At 33.6% G+C, this 18,920-nt stretch overlaps 1 protein-coding gene across 1 annotated transcript in view; it reads right to left on the bottom strand.

Annotated features, from left to right (window-relative positions):
* CCDC73 (coiled-coil domain containing 73) overlaps nt 1-18,920 on the bottom strand; it is a 63,270-nt gene that overhangs the window by 5,665 nt on the left and 38,685 nt on the right. Inside the window, exons 11-15 of the mRNA XM_004683579.2 lie at nt 18,687-18,791; nt 11,684-11,794; nt 6,715-6,846; nt 3,870-4,056; nt 1,304-2,770 (exon numbers count right to left, since the gene is read on the bottom strand). Coding sequence (XP_004683636.1) covers nt 1,304-2,770; nt 3,870-4,056; nt 6,715-6,846; nt 11,684-11,794; nt 18,687-18,791 — 2,002 coding nt within the window. The remainder of the gene's footprint in view (nt 1-1,303; nt 2,771-3,869; nt 4,057-6,714; nt 6,847-11,683; nt 11,795-18,686; nt 18,792-18,920) is intronic.

Genomic DNA, 18,920 nt, shown 5'->3' with positions numbered 1-18,920 from the left:
GCGTAAGCTTTGTAGTGCAGTGCTTTAACCCACTGCGCCACCAGGGAGGTCCCTCCCCCTCCATTCTTATTCAGCCTACTCAGATTTATTTTGCTATTAAGCCTTTTTTTTCTATTGAAAATTTTCTCATTCCATTTTAAAAGCCTATAATGTCTGAGGGCTATGCAATTTTTCTTGTAATCTACATTTCCTTAATGGGTCTAAATTCATAGAACTGTGATGCATATACTGTTTCAGTAAACAAGAGAGAATATATACAATGAGGAACCTAAATACAGCTTAGGTGAGGTAGGTTATGTCATCAAGTTTCTATGATTACATTGAAATCTGCATAACAATGAAATAAATGACATTTCTGACAACTCTGATAAACCAAATGATTGTTAAACATGCAAAATTGCCTTAAAACTTATAAGAATGTCTTAACCTCACACCTTTGAGATTGTGTTAATTTATGTAGTACCTATATACGTTTAATATATGGTTAAGTTTTTAGAAGAATCTATAAACTACCCATTACCCAGCTTTAACACCCTTCTGCATTAAGTCAGATGATTCATCCATTTATTCTTCTCCACCTTTTTTAAATTCTGGGGTATTTTTTAAGCAAAATGCAGACAGCGTGTATATGATGTAGTGATTTGAAGTATTTTCTGAAATATTTAACATTTGAATGTATTACTATAGGTATATAATTATTAAAGGATTTCAACGGAAAGTTTTCAAATAGTGACATGGCAACAAAGTGTTTATGCTATATGGCAATATAACACAAAACTAAAGAAAGACAGACATAGTGCTGCTCAAGATACAGATAGTAATAGAAAATTTGAGGGAGGAGTGACAACAGAAAGAAACTAAAACATGGTTCTGAGGGAAGGGTTTTTTAAGCGTAAAGAGAAAAGGAATAAACATGCACGTTAGTAGAAGCCTTAACAATGCCACTGTATTTGCTCTAGAAAGTAAAAAAGACTCAGATTAGGTGATGGTTCTTAATTTAGTGACCTAGGACCTGGTGGTTTTTCAGTTCCTTTGATAAATAGAAAATGGTCAATTTCCAAAATGCTTTTGTGCCTCTCTATACATGATTACACTTGCTCATATTTAAGTGAAAAGAAATCCACTTCTGTTTAAATAAAACCTATTTTTACATATCTATATACGAACCATCTTAGATTTAGGCAGAAATATTAATGTAAAGGTTCTCATTTTAAGTACAACCTACATGGAAGCTTTTTACCAAGAATAATAAGTATAAATACAATTATTTAAAAAATCAAAGAATAACTCTTTGTTTTCTTACCTGATCCAATATGCTTGACATCATCCACAACATTAGATTTACAAAGTGTCCCTGAAATAATGTCTGTGTTTTCTGATGAACCTACTGCTCCCTCCTTTAGCAATAAAGGAATGCTAGAAGTTGAAGTGCTCACTGTTTGACTTTCAATTTGATTTACTTTTGACCAAGGACTGGGGTCTAAAAAATTCATATGTATTGGAGTTTTCTCAGTTGTTTTATTTGAAGTTGAAAGATCAAAGGCTGACCTTCCACTTCTGTTTACTAAATCTCCAGATGGCTTTATGTGAAATGAACATGATTCTTCAAGCTGTCCTTCACTGTAAATTTCTCCTGAAGTGTCACTTAGAGATGCTTTTTTCTCTCTATTATTTAACAATGTATGCTGGCTCTCATTAACAAAATGGAAGCAGTCTTTTTTGGTGGCTTTAGTCATCTGATTGTCATCAATCTGACTGTCTTTGTTAGAAAACTGTGATTTTGTGGAAGTTTTTGTGTGAGCAGCAGTTTTCATATCTTTGGTTTGTGAAGCATGTATATTCTCATTGTTAACCTCAAGATAAGAAACACTGTTTTCTAAATATCCCAAGTAGTTCTTACATTGACTGTTTTGCAGATCATTCTGATTTTTCCAAATAGTTCTTTCCTCAGGGCTTGAGTTGTATTTCACCAACACAGACATACTATTAACATCCTTATCTGAATTCTTAAGTGCTTTCAAATTATCACTGAGAGCAGCAGATGAAGTAGAGTGGTTAATTGTATCACAGGGAATAATTTTTTCAGGCTTCTTTGAAGTCTCAATACAGACTTGCTGAAAATCTAAAGTTTGTTTAAATGGCAATATGCCACACTCACTTTTTTTACTTAACTGTTGCATTTTTCTTATTTTACAATGTTTGTCATCTAGCATAAGATTACCTGACTCTTGGAAAGTGTATTTCTGACACTGAACAAGATTGTTTTTCACATCTAGAGATGAATCCAAATCTGCTTTGGCTTCCTCGCTATTTGTTATTTCCTCCTCTGTAGTATTTTCTTGAGTCCCAGTAGGCAATCTCAATTGTTTAAATGGTTCATCTTCGCAAACATTTTTATGATATGAACTGTGATCCATCTTATTTATGATACTGTTAAACGATCTGTTGTTTTCAATTTCTGGATATACATCTGCATGATGATCTAATCCTTCAGTCCTTTCTAGGTGTGTCTTTTCTGTTTCTGTTGATGTATCTGCTATTAAAAAAGAATTGCTTAGAGATTTAAATTCTGTACATGCATTATCTTTTTCCAAGCACATCTTGTCATTGACTTCTGTATTAACTGCTTGACCAAAGTCAGTAGCAGTGAAGATTTGTCCTTTTTCTTTTACTATGCAAAGGGTTTTGCTTAGCAAGATTTCACTTTGATTTTCATTCTGAGTTTCAGAATGAGGTTCATTCTTGGAACTTTTCTTAAAATGCTGCAAATCTGTCATGAGAACAGTAAAATTTTCTATTATAAAAACAAAGTTTGCTTTCTGAAGACAAGTACTGTAACTTATTTCATAAAACCATATTTAGCCTTCAGTATTTCATTGGCCAACTATTACAAAAACATGACACCAACTTTATCTAAATGTTAAGTTCCCTTGATGATAAAAAGCATGTATTTAGCATGTTCATATTGAGATTTGGCTCTACCCATTTTAAAGTTTAATTTCTTAAGAGCAAAAGTATTTTTGGTTTAAAAAAAGGAAAGTTAAGGTTATTAACAAAATGGTTTTTTATTTCTCTTGCTTCTTTGGGGGACACAGTACAATTCCATACACAAATAGCTGATCTAAATACACATTTATCCCAAGTTCTATTCTCTGATTTCTATTACTATATAAATCTACAAATCGGTAGCTATTTCCTTCAAGGCTGATAAGTAAAATATTTTTATTTATGAATATTTTTAAGTGTCTGAATAGTTTTGGGTAAGTGTATAGACTAATCAAGAAATTAATTTTAATTGATCTTGGTTCTAACCAGAGATTTCAAGTTTTCAGCACAGTTAAAAATTCCAAACTACCAAGTTCAAGGCTTTTTTAGCCCAACCATTCTCTCTGCAACATCTCCACCAAGTGGCTGTTCAGCCTAGATCTGACCTTCAAACCTAAGTACCATCTTTTAACAACTTTCTTTCAAGGTGGATAAATTAGTAAATTATCTCAATGATTAGAAAGGGTCATTTGAATTAAGAAATGCTTTCAGTCTGATCATCGGGTTACTGATAACTAAGAGAACATTCTCAGCAAAGCAATGAAGATATAAACCATTCAGAATGCAAAGAGCCAAGGAATAAGTGAGAAAGGCTGGCAGAAATTTATTTTTCTGAAAACACTGACTGTAAGCCCTAAGTCTAAGGAAGACTGTCCTGTCAGGGCCATAAGCAAGTGAAAAGCTAAGTGTTTCCCTATCTACACTACAATGTTCTCAAAGAACAGACTGTAATTGACATTGACCAAAATTCCATAAATGGCCTAGCACAGCTCTTTGGCAGCTCAACATACAAATAAGAAAGTATCAATATACTCTTAGATTACCTTCTACGTTTTGTTCTACAAATAGGTGTTCTTTCTTTTTCTCCTTTTCTCCATTTTCAGTATATGAACAAAAACTCACAGTAGTTTCTTCCTTTATTTCTTGCCCAGAATCATACTTTTCTATCATAGTATTTTCTGATTTTTCCATTGACATTTCACTATTTTCAGTATTTACTACCAGAATATCCTATGTAAAATGGAAAAGACTAATGTAAGAATAGATAGTTTAAAAAGTATAAAACATATGAATAAACTCTGCTGGTAAGTTTCAATTTAGCCATTTAGCAGTTTGTATTTGAAAGTCAAATGATTTGCTTTACTAGATTTAATGTACTACTCTGTAACAAGATCACTTTAGATCATTTTGTAGTGTCACTTAAAAAAAAATGAGACCTTTAGGTGTTTTCAAAATGCAGTTCACGTTACTGTGTAATCTCATATGTTAGAAACACAAAGAGTTTCTGAGATGCTGGTCACACAGGCATCTTTTGCCCAGCATGTGCCAGAACCCCACAGGCAGTTTCAGGAAGATGTTTAGAATAAACCACATTGTATGAAAGTTTAGGAGTAGTAAACCTATCAAAAAATAATGGGATCCTTTTCCCAAGTTCAAGTTTCCAATCATTATAACCCCAGGTAAATAATCCCAAGGGGAGGGTCCAGTTTCCCTTCCCCATCCTAAAAAAGGGTGGAGCTGAGCAGGCAGGAGAAACAAGACAAGACTTGTCTGTGGAAGGAAGGAAAGGAAGGACAGGTGTCAAGAAGACCTGGAGGAGGCACATGGAGTGGGAAGACATGTGAGAAAGCTGCACTTGCTTCTTGGCCTTGAATTTATACCAGGAACTGGGGGACATGGAAGGAGACACAAAACAGACATGGGTGAAAGGACTGGTAGATTAACAACAGCATGATTTTGATTTTGATTTTTTCCTTACAGACTTGTCTGGCCCCTTCTGCCACCTCCTAATGAGTCCCCACCAGAAGGTGCCTTAGACTTGTGGGAAGGTTTGGGTCTTAGTAGTCCTGCTGTGAGCCAACTCTACTTGGCTAGGCATTTACCCACAAGGTGATGGGTAACTGGGCTTTCATGGGGAAACTACTGTAACTAAATTTGTTCTCTTTATTGCACACTAATTGTATTAAAGTTCCTTTCCACTGAAGGCCTTATACTGTAGCTTATGTTTTGTCTTCATGTGGCAGAATTTATTTAGAGCAGGCAGATTTGGGGGTGCCATGGTGCCCCCCACCATGCCTTGTAACATTAGGGCTAATCTTACAAGCAGGCCTTTCTAAGGATAGCATCCACAGAATTGTTAACTATTTTCTACACATTTGTATACAAAGAAAGAGAATCTGAAGAGCCCTAATTAAAAAAAAAATTAAATATTGAATTCATTATTGAAAGTATTCCCACAAAGAAAAAGCTCAGATGATGATTCTCTGAAAAACTCTAATATTTAGGAATGAACTAATACTGATTATACAGATTAGTTTTTAAGGAGGGAACTCATTCCAACTCAGTTTATGAAACCAGTATTACTCTGAAAAGAAAATCAAACTGAAAGAATACAAAGAAAAAGTAAAAAGACAAAAACCCACAGACTATATTCCTCACCAGTGTCAAACCCTCAACTCAGCATTAGGAAATCAAGTCCATCCAGATATAAAAAGGATAACACATATCCCAGAACACAATGTTATTTTAATCTCAAATTCAATTAATTGATTAATAGTAACTTTTATAAAAAAGAAAAAATATGATCTCCTTAGATACAAAAAAGCATTTGTCAAAATTTAACACCCAGTCATGATAAAAACCCATTCAAAAGAATAGAAGGAAACTTTCTCAACCTGATAAAGAACATAAAAAAAAATCTATAACTACATGATGATGAAAGGCAAAAGACTAAACATTCTCCATTTTAGATGAAAGATAGGGTAAGCATGTTCACTCATAACTTTTTATTCAACTCTGTACGAGAGGGCCTATTTAGTACAGTAAGTTGAAGATATAGTAAATTTTACAGAGCAAAAAGAAATCTGTCTTAAATTCACAGACAATATGATTAAATACTTAGAAAACCTTGTTTGACCAAAAAAAAAAACCTACTGTAGCAAGTTAATTTTAAAAGAATAGAACACAAGCTCAATGTACAAAAATCTGTTTTCATACTAGCAAGGAGCAATTTGAAAAAATTTTAATATTTTAATTTTTAAATACTATTTATAAATAGGATTCCAAAACATGAAATATTCAGAGATAAATTCAACAAAATATTTGCAAGACCTGTACAATGAAAAACAAAATATTTCTGAGAAATACTAAAGACAGACCACATACATAAATTGGAGGACTCAATCTTGTTACTAAGAAATTATTTATTTACATGTTAATTGCTAGATTCAAAGCAATCCAAATCAAAATTCTGAACTTCCTTTCTGAAAACTGACAAGCTGATTCTTAGTTATATGGAAAGCAAAGGACTTAGAATAGCCCAAACAACTTTGAAAAAAACAAAAAAATTGAAGAACTTCTATCAATTTTAAGATTAATTAGTGTAGAAAGCTGCACTAGTACAGACAATGTACTGGCTTATAGACAGACACATAATCAGTAGAACATAATAAAGAGTTCATGTATAGTTCTGCATCCTTCTGATTAACTAGATTTTCAACGATGCTATCATAGTACAATAGGAGGAAAAAATGGTTTTCCTAACAAAATGTGTGAGATAAAACAAAACTAGATTCTATGCTTATGTTCTTTTTTTTTAAGTTGAGAAACTAAAATAAAGCAGAGGGAAAACCATCAATTTAACTTTATATAAACATGCTTGAATTTTACCTGAAATTTCTTGTCTTCCTCAAACTTCTGATTACGTAACTCATTGTAATGTTCTTGTAATTTAATATGAGTTTCTTTAAGTGATGAAAATTCATTTTTAATCTTATTGATTTCTCTACTAAGTTCTTCAACCTAATAAAAAATGTAACCAAAATGAGCAGGTATATGAAAGTTAAGTCAAGATGTTGTGATCTTAACCATTACATTATACCATCTCTTGTTACAAATGAAAAATTATTTTTAATCATATGATTTCTATAAAGACTATACAATGATTGCTATCTTAAAGTTATATTTTTATTACAATAATATACAAATTTAACTCAACTAGATGAAGAGTACTAAACACTAAGTAGTACATTTGAAAATGCCACATCAGCCTAATATTTACATCTATAAACTGGGTTTCCACTGGCTATAAAATTGAAGTTTTTCTTGAGGGTAACAATTTTTCATGGTAAGCTCAAATATGAGATAGTTCCATTGTGGAGGAAAAAAATTTTCATTGTCATGAAAGATTTTTCTTTAACAATCTAAAAACTACCCCAATGCATGTCACTTTCCTTATAGAGGCTGATATGAGCTTGTTTACAACTCTGCCTTTATCTGTTTTTTTTTCCAATGGTACTGTCTTTTTATTGAGGTAACGCTGTTTTGCAACACTATATGACTGAGGCATAGGTACACACCTCTTCAGATGTATGTTTATAAGCATTGTTTTCTCTCTCTCTGTCAGGTATCTCTTTTCTAACAGTCTACTCCCCACATGTTCTGTTTCAGCATCCCTTACCTCCCTTAGTTTCTATCTAAGCACAGTTCTTTTCTCTTCTGCTATTCTCCATCTTTCCCACTATACCTACATTTGCCCACACATAATCTCTTCTCTCAATCCTTGAACTATTTACTCTGACTCTCACCTGTTAAAATTAAGTTCACACTTTAAAATCTAACTTTCTGCCACTCCTTAACAACTCTAGCCTCATTGTTCTGAATTTTTCCTCAGGTATGACTTGTAAATTAACAAAAGAATTTTTTTTTCCTAGTTTTCATACCATGTAATAGCTCATAGCATGACCATGTGACTTTTTGTTGTTGAAACAGTCTCTTTGCTTTCACAATACTATCTTTTCTCACTGTTACCAGATTCTCCTTCCTCTCCTGCCCCAACACACACACACACAGAGTAACCACTCACAAGATGTTGGCAATACCCAAGATTCTTTCTCCTCTAATTCCTGTTCAAGTACTCCAGTCCTTTCATAATCTTATTCCTAAAATCTTCAAATTTCATTTTTATGCTAATAAATTTTAAATCTATTTATCATTTCCCTACATTTCTTCCAAGATTTAGATTCAAATTATTTCCAAATTCATGATAGGCATTTCAAACTAGATGTCCTTCAGGCACCATAAATTCAGCTGTTCTCAAATTAATTCATTATTTTCATCCACCAAATCTGCTTCTCCTCTGATTCCCTATCTCACTTAATTACATTATCATACTGCTAGTTATAGTAACTTTTGAGTTATATTTCACTCTACTCTCTTAATATTCATTAGATATAAAATGTCATTAACCCTGCCAATTCTACTTCCAAAATGCTTCCAGCTTCTCTCCCTCTTCTCTGATCTTATTACTGTTGTCCTAATTCAGATACTCAGAGGATCATTGTTGGGTTATTTACAATATTCTTTTCATTGGTCTTTTTCCAGAGTCATTCTCTATACTGTTGCAAAAGCTTTTTTTTTTTATTCATACATAAAGAACTGGGGTACAGGCCAGAGGTGCAGGGGTGGTGAGAGGATTCACCAGAGACAAAGTGGGGAGTAGATCAGGCAGACTGACAAAGTACACTGCTGAGGGGAGCAATGGGTGGGAAAGGAGAGGTCTGCTATACCATATGGGTCACCTCTGGGGCTGGGGGTGAAATTTGCATTTAAGTGGCTGCAGCAGCTTGCAGTACTGCGTCATAACCCCTTAAAGCCACCAGGGAGGGACCAAAAAAGCTTTTTTTTTTTTTTAATGCAGATCTATGTTAAAATTCTTATAAAATAAAATACAATTTCCTTAGTAAGGAACCTTTCAGAAAGTAGTCTCTATCTATTTTCCAGTGTCACATTCTACCTAACTTGTGCTTCATTCAGAACAGGCTATTCAACACCTTGAACATGCAATGTCATGGCTCCATTTTTTCCATTCTTTCTTTTTACAAATTTATTTATTTATGCATACAGAACTGGGGTACAGGCCAGAAGTGCAGGGGCGGTGAGAGGATTTACCAGTTACAATGTAGGGAGCAGAACAGGCAGACTGACAAAGTACACTGCTGAGGGGAGCAGCAGGTAAGTCAGGAACGGTCTGCTTTGCCATATGGGTCAGCTCCCTGGTCGGAAATCAAACTTGTGATAAAATGGGTACAGCCCGCAGCTAGCTTCATAGTGCTGCACTATAACCTACTGCACCACCAGGGAGGAGTCCCTCCCATTCTTAAGTGAAATGCTAACAGGATGTAATGGGTAGTATAGGAAATGAGCCCTTATTGCCTGATGAAAACCTATTCATCTTCCAAGCCAAACTCATGTCTTTTTTTCTGAAACTTTTCTCCAACCTAACTAAATAAATTGATTTATTTTGGTTTCACATACAAATCTGTTAATATTCCACACTAATTTCATGATTGCTTATTCCTTTGAGCGTGAATTGTTCATTAACCTTTATATTTTATGCATTTTTGATAAGCTAATGCCTAGGATAGTGCCTAACATATTACAGATTGCTCAATAAATGTTGTAATATTTTTTGACCTTCCCTTTCCTAAATAATTTCTAGAAATCCCCACTTATTGTGGCTTTTTTCTTTTCTTTTTCTTTTTTTCTTTTTGTCTATATGTACTTATTGGCTATGTAGCTAGCCAAATCCAAACAAATACATTGGTCTTTATATTTTTTCAGTGAATTTTACATGTGGTTTAATATTTGCTGTTTTGCTTCTACAGTAGTTTTACTCTGTTACAAAGAGCAGTTTGTATTATTCCATTTATTTTTGTCAGTTTTTATACCATACTTTACTATACATGCTATACTTCTTTATACTTGTCCTTTACTCAACAATGGTGAAAAATTTAGATAGAAATACAATGAAATAGTAAATCTGATTGCCATTCAAAAAAAAACATGTAATTAAAACATCTCATCTCATTTAATTATTTCTAAAGCATATGGAAATTAAATGATTGTGGAAACTAAAATTCCTAAGACAAAGCTAGTTCCATCCAAATTTATATAGGAAGGCTCCATCAATAAAACTGAATCTTATTTTTCATAATTCAATCGATGTTTTTCTTAGGAGATGTGTATGGTTGTTATCTCATGAGGAAAAACACAAGTTTAACCTTCTTTGCTTAAAAAAATCTATTCTTTAAGAATTCTGGGCCCTCCCTAGTGGCACAGTGGGGTGGAGCGCTGCACTGCGAAGATAAGCTGAGCCGACGAGGCTGCAGCAAGTTCAATTCCAGCCCCAGAGATGATCCACATGGCCCGGCAAACCTCTCCTGCTCACCTGCTGCTCCCCTCAGCAATGTATTTTGTTGGCCTGCCTGTTGGGCTCCCCACTCTATCTCTGGTGAATGCTCTCACCACCCCTGCAGCTCTGGCTGTACTCCATTTCTGTATGAATAAATAAATAAATAAATCTTTAAATAAATAAAGACTCCCCTGGCAAACAACACTGATTGGAAGTGTTCATGGCAGTAAAGCTACACAGACAACTTTAAAAAAAAAAAATCTATTCCTTTTGGTATGATTCATATAACTAAGTTTGTAATTTCTTTTCACTTGATAGTTTTCTTTATTCTGATAATACCAGTTCTGTAATGTTTTAAACTAAGGAATGAAAAAGAAGTGTTGGAGAATAATGGATCCCACTGATTAGCTGAACCTAAAATAAGTACTACTATACTTGCTGATTAATGATAAACTCTTAGTAGTGAAATAAGAATTTTTTAATATTCTGATATATTTAGTTACAAAAATTTTCACAAAATTGGGTAAAGCTTATCAAAATTACTAGTCTAAAAATTACAAAGAGGACATAAGAGGCCATATTAGCTACAAATTAATTTTAAAATGAAGGCATTTAAGTTTATATCAAACAAAACCCAGGTAATACTGTCATGCTGGTATTTGAATAATATAAAATATATTTGTATATTATTAGGATAATATAATTAGTAATAGTTTAAAACATTACCTTTCTCAAAATATAGCTTACACAAACTCAGTGAATTTCTATAGTGTTAATTCTCTTAACATAATTAAAAGACAGTGAAAATATATATTAGAATAGAATAATCAATTTAAATAAACCTCATACTTCACAATTTTAAATAAACCTCATGTTTCACAATTTTACCTACATTGAGATTAAAATGCAGTGTAAAATAAGTAGGTGCAGTTTAAGGAAAAAGCCATGTTTCTAATATTAATTCTTAAAATACAAGCATATAGAGCTCAATCACAATGTATATGTCTAAATAAGCAGTACTACACCTCAAAAGACTGCTGAAAAAGTTAAATAGATGAGCTAACAATGATAGCACCTATATAATTTTTTACTTCTGTCATTTACTAAATACACTGCAATTATTATATGAAAAAATTAACTTCTGTCACAGTCATTCAAACTATATATATAGACAGACACAAACACATTCATTTACGTGTACATAAATAACTATATATATAAATACACGTACACATTGTATATGTGTGGTTTTTCATGCAGGAAAGCATTAGTGAAAATATCATTAAATTAGCTTTTAGAAAGCATTCACTTTTTTGGAAATATAAAAGAAGCAAATGTGTCTGACTTTATTCCCAAATTATTTTGCAATATTTTCTTAGCATTTGTTATTTTAAATGTTGTCAACTATTTAAAATATTTTAATAGTTTACTATTTAATAAACCTACTTCCTTTTTCCAAGTTCCCAATGCTTTCTCATGCTCATTTTGAAGATTAAGGAACTTTTCTTCATTTTCTTTTACCTTCTCCCTTTGCAGCTCATTATCTCTTTCAAGGGTCTGCAATAAAATTAATTATCCAAAAAATAATCAATACCACATTAATGAATTTTGATGTGTTTTATGTTGCTTGGACCTTTGCTTCTAACATGCTGAAAGTGCCATACAGATCAGTGATAATGTGCTATCTCAACAATAATTTTCATAAATTAACAGAAAGGTGCTTATAGTTTAGTTAACAGGAAATAGGGGGAGGTTATGAAAAAGAAATGGCTATAAAAGGGTATAAAAACATTGCCATTATTCAGTTTCACTGCATAAGTTTTAATGTACTGAAAAAGTAATATAAAGTACAGCACTGAGAAATATGAAATGTAGCATAATCCAGCCAAACCCTACTAAAAATTTTTAACTATCACAATTATTTTTGGTAACTCACTTTATTTTAGAAACTCGCTGGCTAAAAACACCTTAAATATAATTTTAAATTCAGAATAATGCTAGAATTTTAATATTAAACATATTACCTTATTCATAAAATAATATAAAATTTTACCTACATGCCTAAAACACCTGGAATTTTTAATTCAGGTGTTTATCACCATTAAAGCTATGTAATTCAGAGTAACAGTTTAATCCACAAGGATACAGAAAGAAAGGTAAAGTGTGAATCTATTGGTTAAGCAGTTCTCCCCAGAAGTAACCACTGTAGCAGTTTCCTGTATATCTTTCCAGAAACAGTGTAGAAGCATGAATATATGAAACAGTTATTAAAAATACAAAAGGCAATCTGCCTTTTTTGAAAAAAATTGTCTTATTTTCCACATCATTATATATAAATCTACATCATTTAAAGGTTTCAGGTATCCCATTCATTTAATGAGCTCTCAGTTATGTCTAGAATATCAATGTGCAAAGACATAATTATGCAAAATGATATGAACATTAATAAAAATACTCAGGATAATGTAAATTTTTTTATAAAAGTCATAGATGCTCCTTAATTTTAAAAACACACAGTAGAGCAGTTTCTAAATATTTACAATGGCTGATAATCAATGGATACTTAGTACTTAATTGCTAACTCTTTTTTTTATAGTATGTGTATGTAATAACACTATTTTAGAGGATACACAAATCAAAGTTTAGAAGAGCTATGGGTCAGTCTACCACAAGCTGTATACTGATAATAATAAATAAGAGCTCTATGTTCTTAAAAGTGTATTGGATATTTCAATTCCTTCCTATTTCTACTCATACTCTTATCTAGAAGAAATTGTGTATATCAGGTATCCTCTCAGTTTCTGCTTTTTGGAGACATCCCATCCTTGCATTTCAATTTGAACCTATTGCTCTTTCACTCTGCTATAAGGTCAGATTATCTCTGGATTTCCTTCTTCCTTGGTGGGTCTCTTTCCGAGATCTCATGGTTTCCTCTTTCCTAATTGATCTCTATTTACTGGTAAAGCAAACTTTCTATTAATTCTTGATAAAGAAGGCACAGATGATACATTTTTGAGACACTGCATATCTGAAAAAAATCTTTATTTTACAAATACTTAACAATTTGTTTGGCAGAATACAATTCAACTCATCAGCTCTGGAAGTTAGTTTTCCCCAACTTGTGAAAGGATAGTTCTGCTTCTTCCACCTTCCATGTTGCCGGCAAGAATTCTGAAACCAATTCTTACTCTTAATCTTTCGTATGTGACCTGTATCTTTCTTTTTTTATAGATAATTTTAGGAACTTCTTTTTAAGAGTAGTATGGAATTTTATAATGATACACATTTGTGTTAGGCAAAGCAAACTCAAATCCTTTAGTTCTGGTTCATTTTTTTTTGTATTATTTCATTTGATCATTTCCCCTTCTTCCATTTTCTTTGTTCTCTATGGAACTCATCTCATCTCTTGGGCTCACCCTCTAATTTTTTTCTCCTATTTCATATATTCTTGTCTTTTGGTTCTAATTTCTAGAAGACTATCTTAACCTTTCTGTGTATTTTTATAGGGGCTTATATATTCATTTTTAAGAATACATTTTAAGGATTCTTTTATTCTATCCATGTTTCTTTTCTTATAGATCCTAGTCTCTGTTTTGTGGTATTAAGAAATGTATTTTCTCTTTTATTTTCATAGTTTATCCAAGATTTTTCACTACCCCATTTGCCTGTTTTTCATGTTGGATGTGTTCTTCAAATGTCCAGTGATCCTTAGCTGCCTATTTATATTTGAGCATAAAGTAGTAAAAAGCTGATGATAGTTTGTCAATAGTGGGCATCACTGTAGGTTGATAGTTATTTCATTGGGAATCTTAGTGCTGTGCTTTAACTTGCTGCGCCACCAGGGAGGGCCCGGAAATCTTAACTTTAATAGCATACTGTTTTTTCTTGAGCAGGTTAGTTCCTCCAGAAAAGAACCTTATATTCTCCTACCTCAAGGCTAATCACCCTTTAAATATGGAAAGTAGACTAGTACATCTCAGAATTCAGTAGTGGAAGTTCCATTAGTTTTTAATGTAATCCTCTTCTTATGTGCTGGTGAACTGGCTCTCAAGAAAATAATAAGCCTGATTTACAGCATTTACCAATACCTTGAGTTAAATATTACCACATGCTCAATTTGAAGCTATCACTGGTTTACCAACCAGCTCCCAAAATGATAATTACTCCACTAATCAGCTCTCTCTGGTACAAACTGTCTCCAGGACACCATTGCATCTCCCCAACCTCAATGTTCTCTTAAACTCCACAACATAAACCTTCAGTCTTTTGTCAGGTAGGTGACAAGCAGCACTGATGTGCAGGGCAGGAAAAAAATAGTTTGGTGATGCAATAACTTTTTATATATAGACTTCTAGTTTGGGGTTTCAGTTGTGTACCATACTTCTACAGGAACATGATTCTTGTAATTCTTGACCATTTCTGCATCTTTGACCTGGGTTTCTACTTTCTCTCATGTGTCAATGAGTAAAATACTAATTTTCCATTTGGTTCTCACTCTTAAAACATTATTTTTATTGTCTTTTCATTCTAGTTTTTTTGTCCCTGTAGATTTATTAATGGCTTTTTATTGCAGTTTAAGAAGTAGATAGGAGGGACTGTGTAGGTTCAATTGAATATGTTTAACTTGATGCCCTTAACCGAGCATTATCTATACTTGGAAAGAGTGAATTTACAGTTAATCACTCATTAATTTTGTGCCAGATACTTTCTTAGGCTTTTATGCTTCATTAGTGAAAACATAACTATTTTCATTTTTATAGAATTTGTACCCTTTCAGGAAATTATCTGTTATGATTTGCATCTACATTAACAAGTACAAAAATTGCCTCTGGAAAAAAGGTTATTGTGGAAAGCCAAAATAAAACTGTTACTGCTTTAATATCTAAAAACTAAGTAAATTATTCTAGCTCGTGCTATGAATTATAGGAGTAAACTAAATAATCTTGTTAACCTGTGACTACACAGCAGCATAATTATACTTATAACTAGAACAAACTATAATTAAATCAAAGTAGAATGTAGTCTCTCTCATAAGGTTTCTATGCTCTTATTGTACTATTAAAAAAATAAGCCTTATGACAGCATGATTGTAAAGCACTGAAAAACAGTGGCTATTATGAAGAGTAATGGTCCCTTTTAGTACAGGTGGAATTAGAATGCTCCTCAAGAAAACACTTAACGTATCTATGCAGGATAGTCCTCAGCAGCAGCTCAACAGTAATATTTTGTTATACTATATATCAGTGGTTCTCTAACACCAGTCTGCAAGCAAGTACTGATCCGTGACAAAATCTCACTAGTCTATGGCAAAAAATGTCAATATAAGGTCATCAAATCCCTTTTATTGTGAAGGACTGTCCTTTATCCTGAGATTATATACTTAATATACTTTTGGTGTTAAAATGTTTGCTCATAAAATGCAAGTAATGATAGATGGTATTGTTTATTTTTAATGTCCTTACTTATCAAAATAAGAAGCTGGTAATTCTATCCTTGTAAATACTTTGGTATTTACTATATGAAATTTAGTTTTCCTATGGAATATCAAGACTCAGTTAATAATTGTGCTATAGACAGGCTTTTGGATTACCTAAGATATTGGCAATTACAGCTAAAAGATCCTGGAAACATAGTAAGTCATCATTATCTGAAAGAATAGAGCAAAAGTGGCAGTTCTCGCAGATCTAGGAAAAATACCTTAATAGTGCTGGAGTAGATTCTAGACAAAGATTTAATTCTTGTTTTCCCACTAATTTTAAGGCCTTGTACACTGCTTACACTCTCTGGATTTCTGTTTGATCATAAATGAAATTATTGGGCTATTTAATCTCTAATTTGTTCATCCTACAACCATGTCTAGCAACTCCTTTCAATGTATAAGGAAACAATCCTGGTAACTGCTTCTCATTTTGGAAAATGAAAAGTCGCTTGAGAGACATAGTTCCAGTTACCTCATAAGAGACTATCTGGGAGGTAGAGATAGTTGCTCATAACTAGACTTTCAGAGATATTTTATTAGTCTTTTATTTGAGCAGGTGAAGCAGTTAAGGGGAAAGAAAGGTTTGTCTCTAACATACCTCTTCCCTCTCCCTCTTCTAACTCAAAAAGTATTGCATCAGGCAAGAGAAATAATGAAGACAAAATTTTCTTTACATGTCTAGTCATAGAAAATCAATGGTGAGAAGATAAATCTTGAATTATTCAAGTTAAAATTGGTTCCATTCAGCCCTCCTTGGTGGCGCAACGGGTTAAAGCACAGCACTGAGAATCTAAAGCCGCTTCCGCATGAGTTCAATTCCCGCCTGCCCCGGAGGTGACCACATGGCGTGGCAGACCTCTCCTGACCCTCCCACTGCTCCCCTCAGCAGTGTACTTCGTCGATCTGCCTGTTCTGCTCCCCACTCTGTCTCTGGTGAAGCCTCTCGCCGCCCCTGAGCCTCTGGCCTGTACCCCAGTTCTGTATGCACAAATAAATAAATCTTTAAAAAAAAAAATTGGTTCCATTCAGTGACAATGGATGTAGTGTAATTTGTCCAGCCTGATGCAAAATGAAAACAAATATGACCATTGAAGATTATTTTGTGGTTCCTTCTTCCCTCCTACCCTTTCTCTTTCTCCATTTCAACCTCTTATGACAGTTTTTCATTTTATTTATAATGTCATGTTCTGTGGACAGGGTGCTACTCACAGGGAAAATACAAATCCTCACAGCTACCTAAGGGACCTTACCATGCAACTAAACACAAGCAAAATCCACCAGCTAATGGGTTCCTACTGCTGCTGGACCCGTACGCTATGTTCATGGCAGATAAGTAACTTCAAGGGATTGCAACTGACAGGAAGGGATCACCTCAATACATGGGTTGGGGACTGACTCCTGCCAAGTCATTTATCTCATGTATCAAGGCATTACTAACTTGGAGCAGGGAATACTGCAGGGCACGTGAACTCAGCCCATAAAATCCCTGCAACATCTAGGGCCTTCACCAAGGGTGAAACACAATAGCAGAACACAGGCCTCTTTCCACTAATGTGACCCAACTGACCAAAAGCAGTGATGAAAGAGCAGGAAGCTTGAGGTTAGACAGGGCCCTGGTCACCACAAGGTGGAAAAATTGGTTCTGGACAAGAGAATGAATGAGCTGAGGGTCCAGCGCTCAGTGTACACTCCATTTTCCCACCAAACTTAATAAAAAACAATCTCAAAGATAAAAAATAATAAGTTAAAAAAATTACCATAGAACTTTAAACCTGAATCATAAGACCTTTCTTAATATGGGTCCCAATCAAATACAAATGTTACATACCCATGAAGCTGTCCCTGGCCCCTGCTGACATTGATTTTTACATGATAGGTTAGAGTGGTTTCTTGGGAATAATCCAGCTTTATCTTTTATAAAGAGGAGCACAAACATCTTCAACTGGCCACAACAGGAGAACATGCCCTCAGTTCTTTCTCTGAGTTGAACATTCTATCACTTGGCTCAGTAACACACAGGACAGTTCCTGTCTTTCCACTAACTTCTAGGTTTCTTCATGTGGAGCCAAGGAACCATAAAGGTTCTTTATTTTGCACCCTTCCAGGGTCATGTAGTACTAGATCAAGAATATATACTTTAAGTCCCTTTACTCCAAAAATTGCTCCTTTAAGTTTCACTCTAGGTATTACTCTCAGACTTTAGACAAGAATTTGCCAAATTCTTACACAGGAATTTTGTCACCTCAAACTCTACTAGCAAAAACAGAGTGAACCTTCAGGTTTCTACAGTATCTCAAGCATTCTTCTAAGAAACAAGATGTCACTCTCCCTTTCTTGTAACTCAGTCTACTTACAAATTATTTTCCTGTAGACTCCTTCACATAACTTCCTAGAAGGAAATGTAACCTCCTCAGTTAAGGTTCTCTCTTTTAAGCCTTCATTCCCAAAGCATCAATGACCTTAACCTCTCCTCCCCAATCATTAAGGATTGATTGGAAAGACAGTGAGATGACTGTTGTGATAACAGAACCACTTCTGTCATATTCCTTTTATACGTATCCCTTGATCTGCCCGCAATTCTGGAACTCGTAGATTACTCTTAAAAAGTAGTGACACATGTCACTTTTTACTTTCAGTTCTGGGTCTTGCCTAAAATTCTAAAACTATGGTACAAATCCTATTCAATTCATTATAAAATGAAACTGGACGATAAAGTTGAATATTTAACTAGTAATTCACTGATTAAAAGTATGTTCATTACTGTAGACACTGATACACAGTTAACAAAGAAGACAAATAGTGTTCCTAAAATTCAAAATCATCTCAAAGTTATACAGATGAATGTAACTAAATAGGAAAGATTCATTAGAGGAAAATTACTAAAAAAGGTTCAAAATAATACATATATATTTAGTACTAACAGATAAAGTCTTTTAGGAGTATCTATATGCATGGTATATGTCAAATAACCTGGTTATTTTCTTTTAGCACCTTCAGTTCTGCTTCTATTTCAGTATTTGCTTGAGTCTGCTGCTGAAGTAACTGCTGCATGTTTTGAAAAGAAATGATGATATCCTTTAAACAAGAAAAAGTATATCAATTGAAAAAAATTAAGGCAGATTTGTCTAAACTCATTTTTAAAACAGTTTTCCTTGTTTTTTATTATTTTTATAGCTTAGTTTCAACAATATAAGAAGCAATATA

The sequence above is a fragment of the Condylura cristata genome, unplaced genomic scaffold (assembly GCF_000260355.1).
Source record: "Condylura cristata isolate star-nosed mole 26May11 unplaced genomic scaffold, ConCri1.0 scaffold00015, whole genome shotgun sequence".
In the NCBI taxonomy this organism is placed as follows: Eukaryota; Metazoa; Chordata; class Mammalia; order Eulipotyphla; family Talpidae; genus Condylura; species Condylura cristata.
Note: the sequence above shows the minus strand (reverse complement) of the source record. Positions and strands in the feature narration are given on the sequence as shown.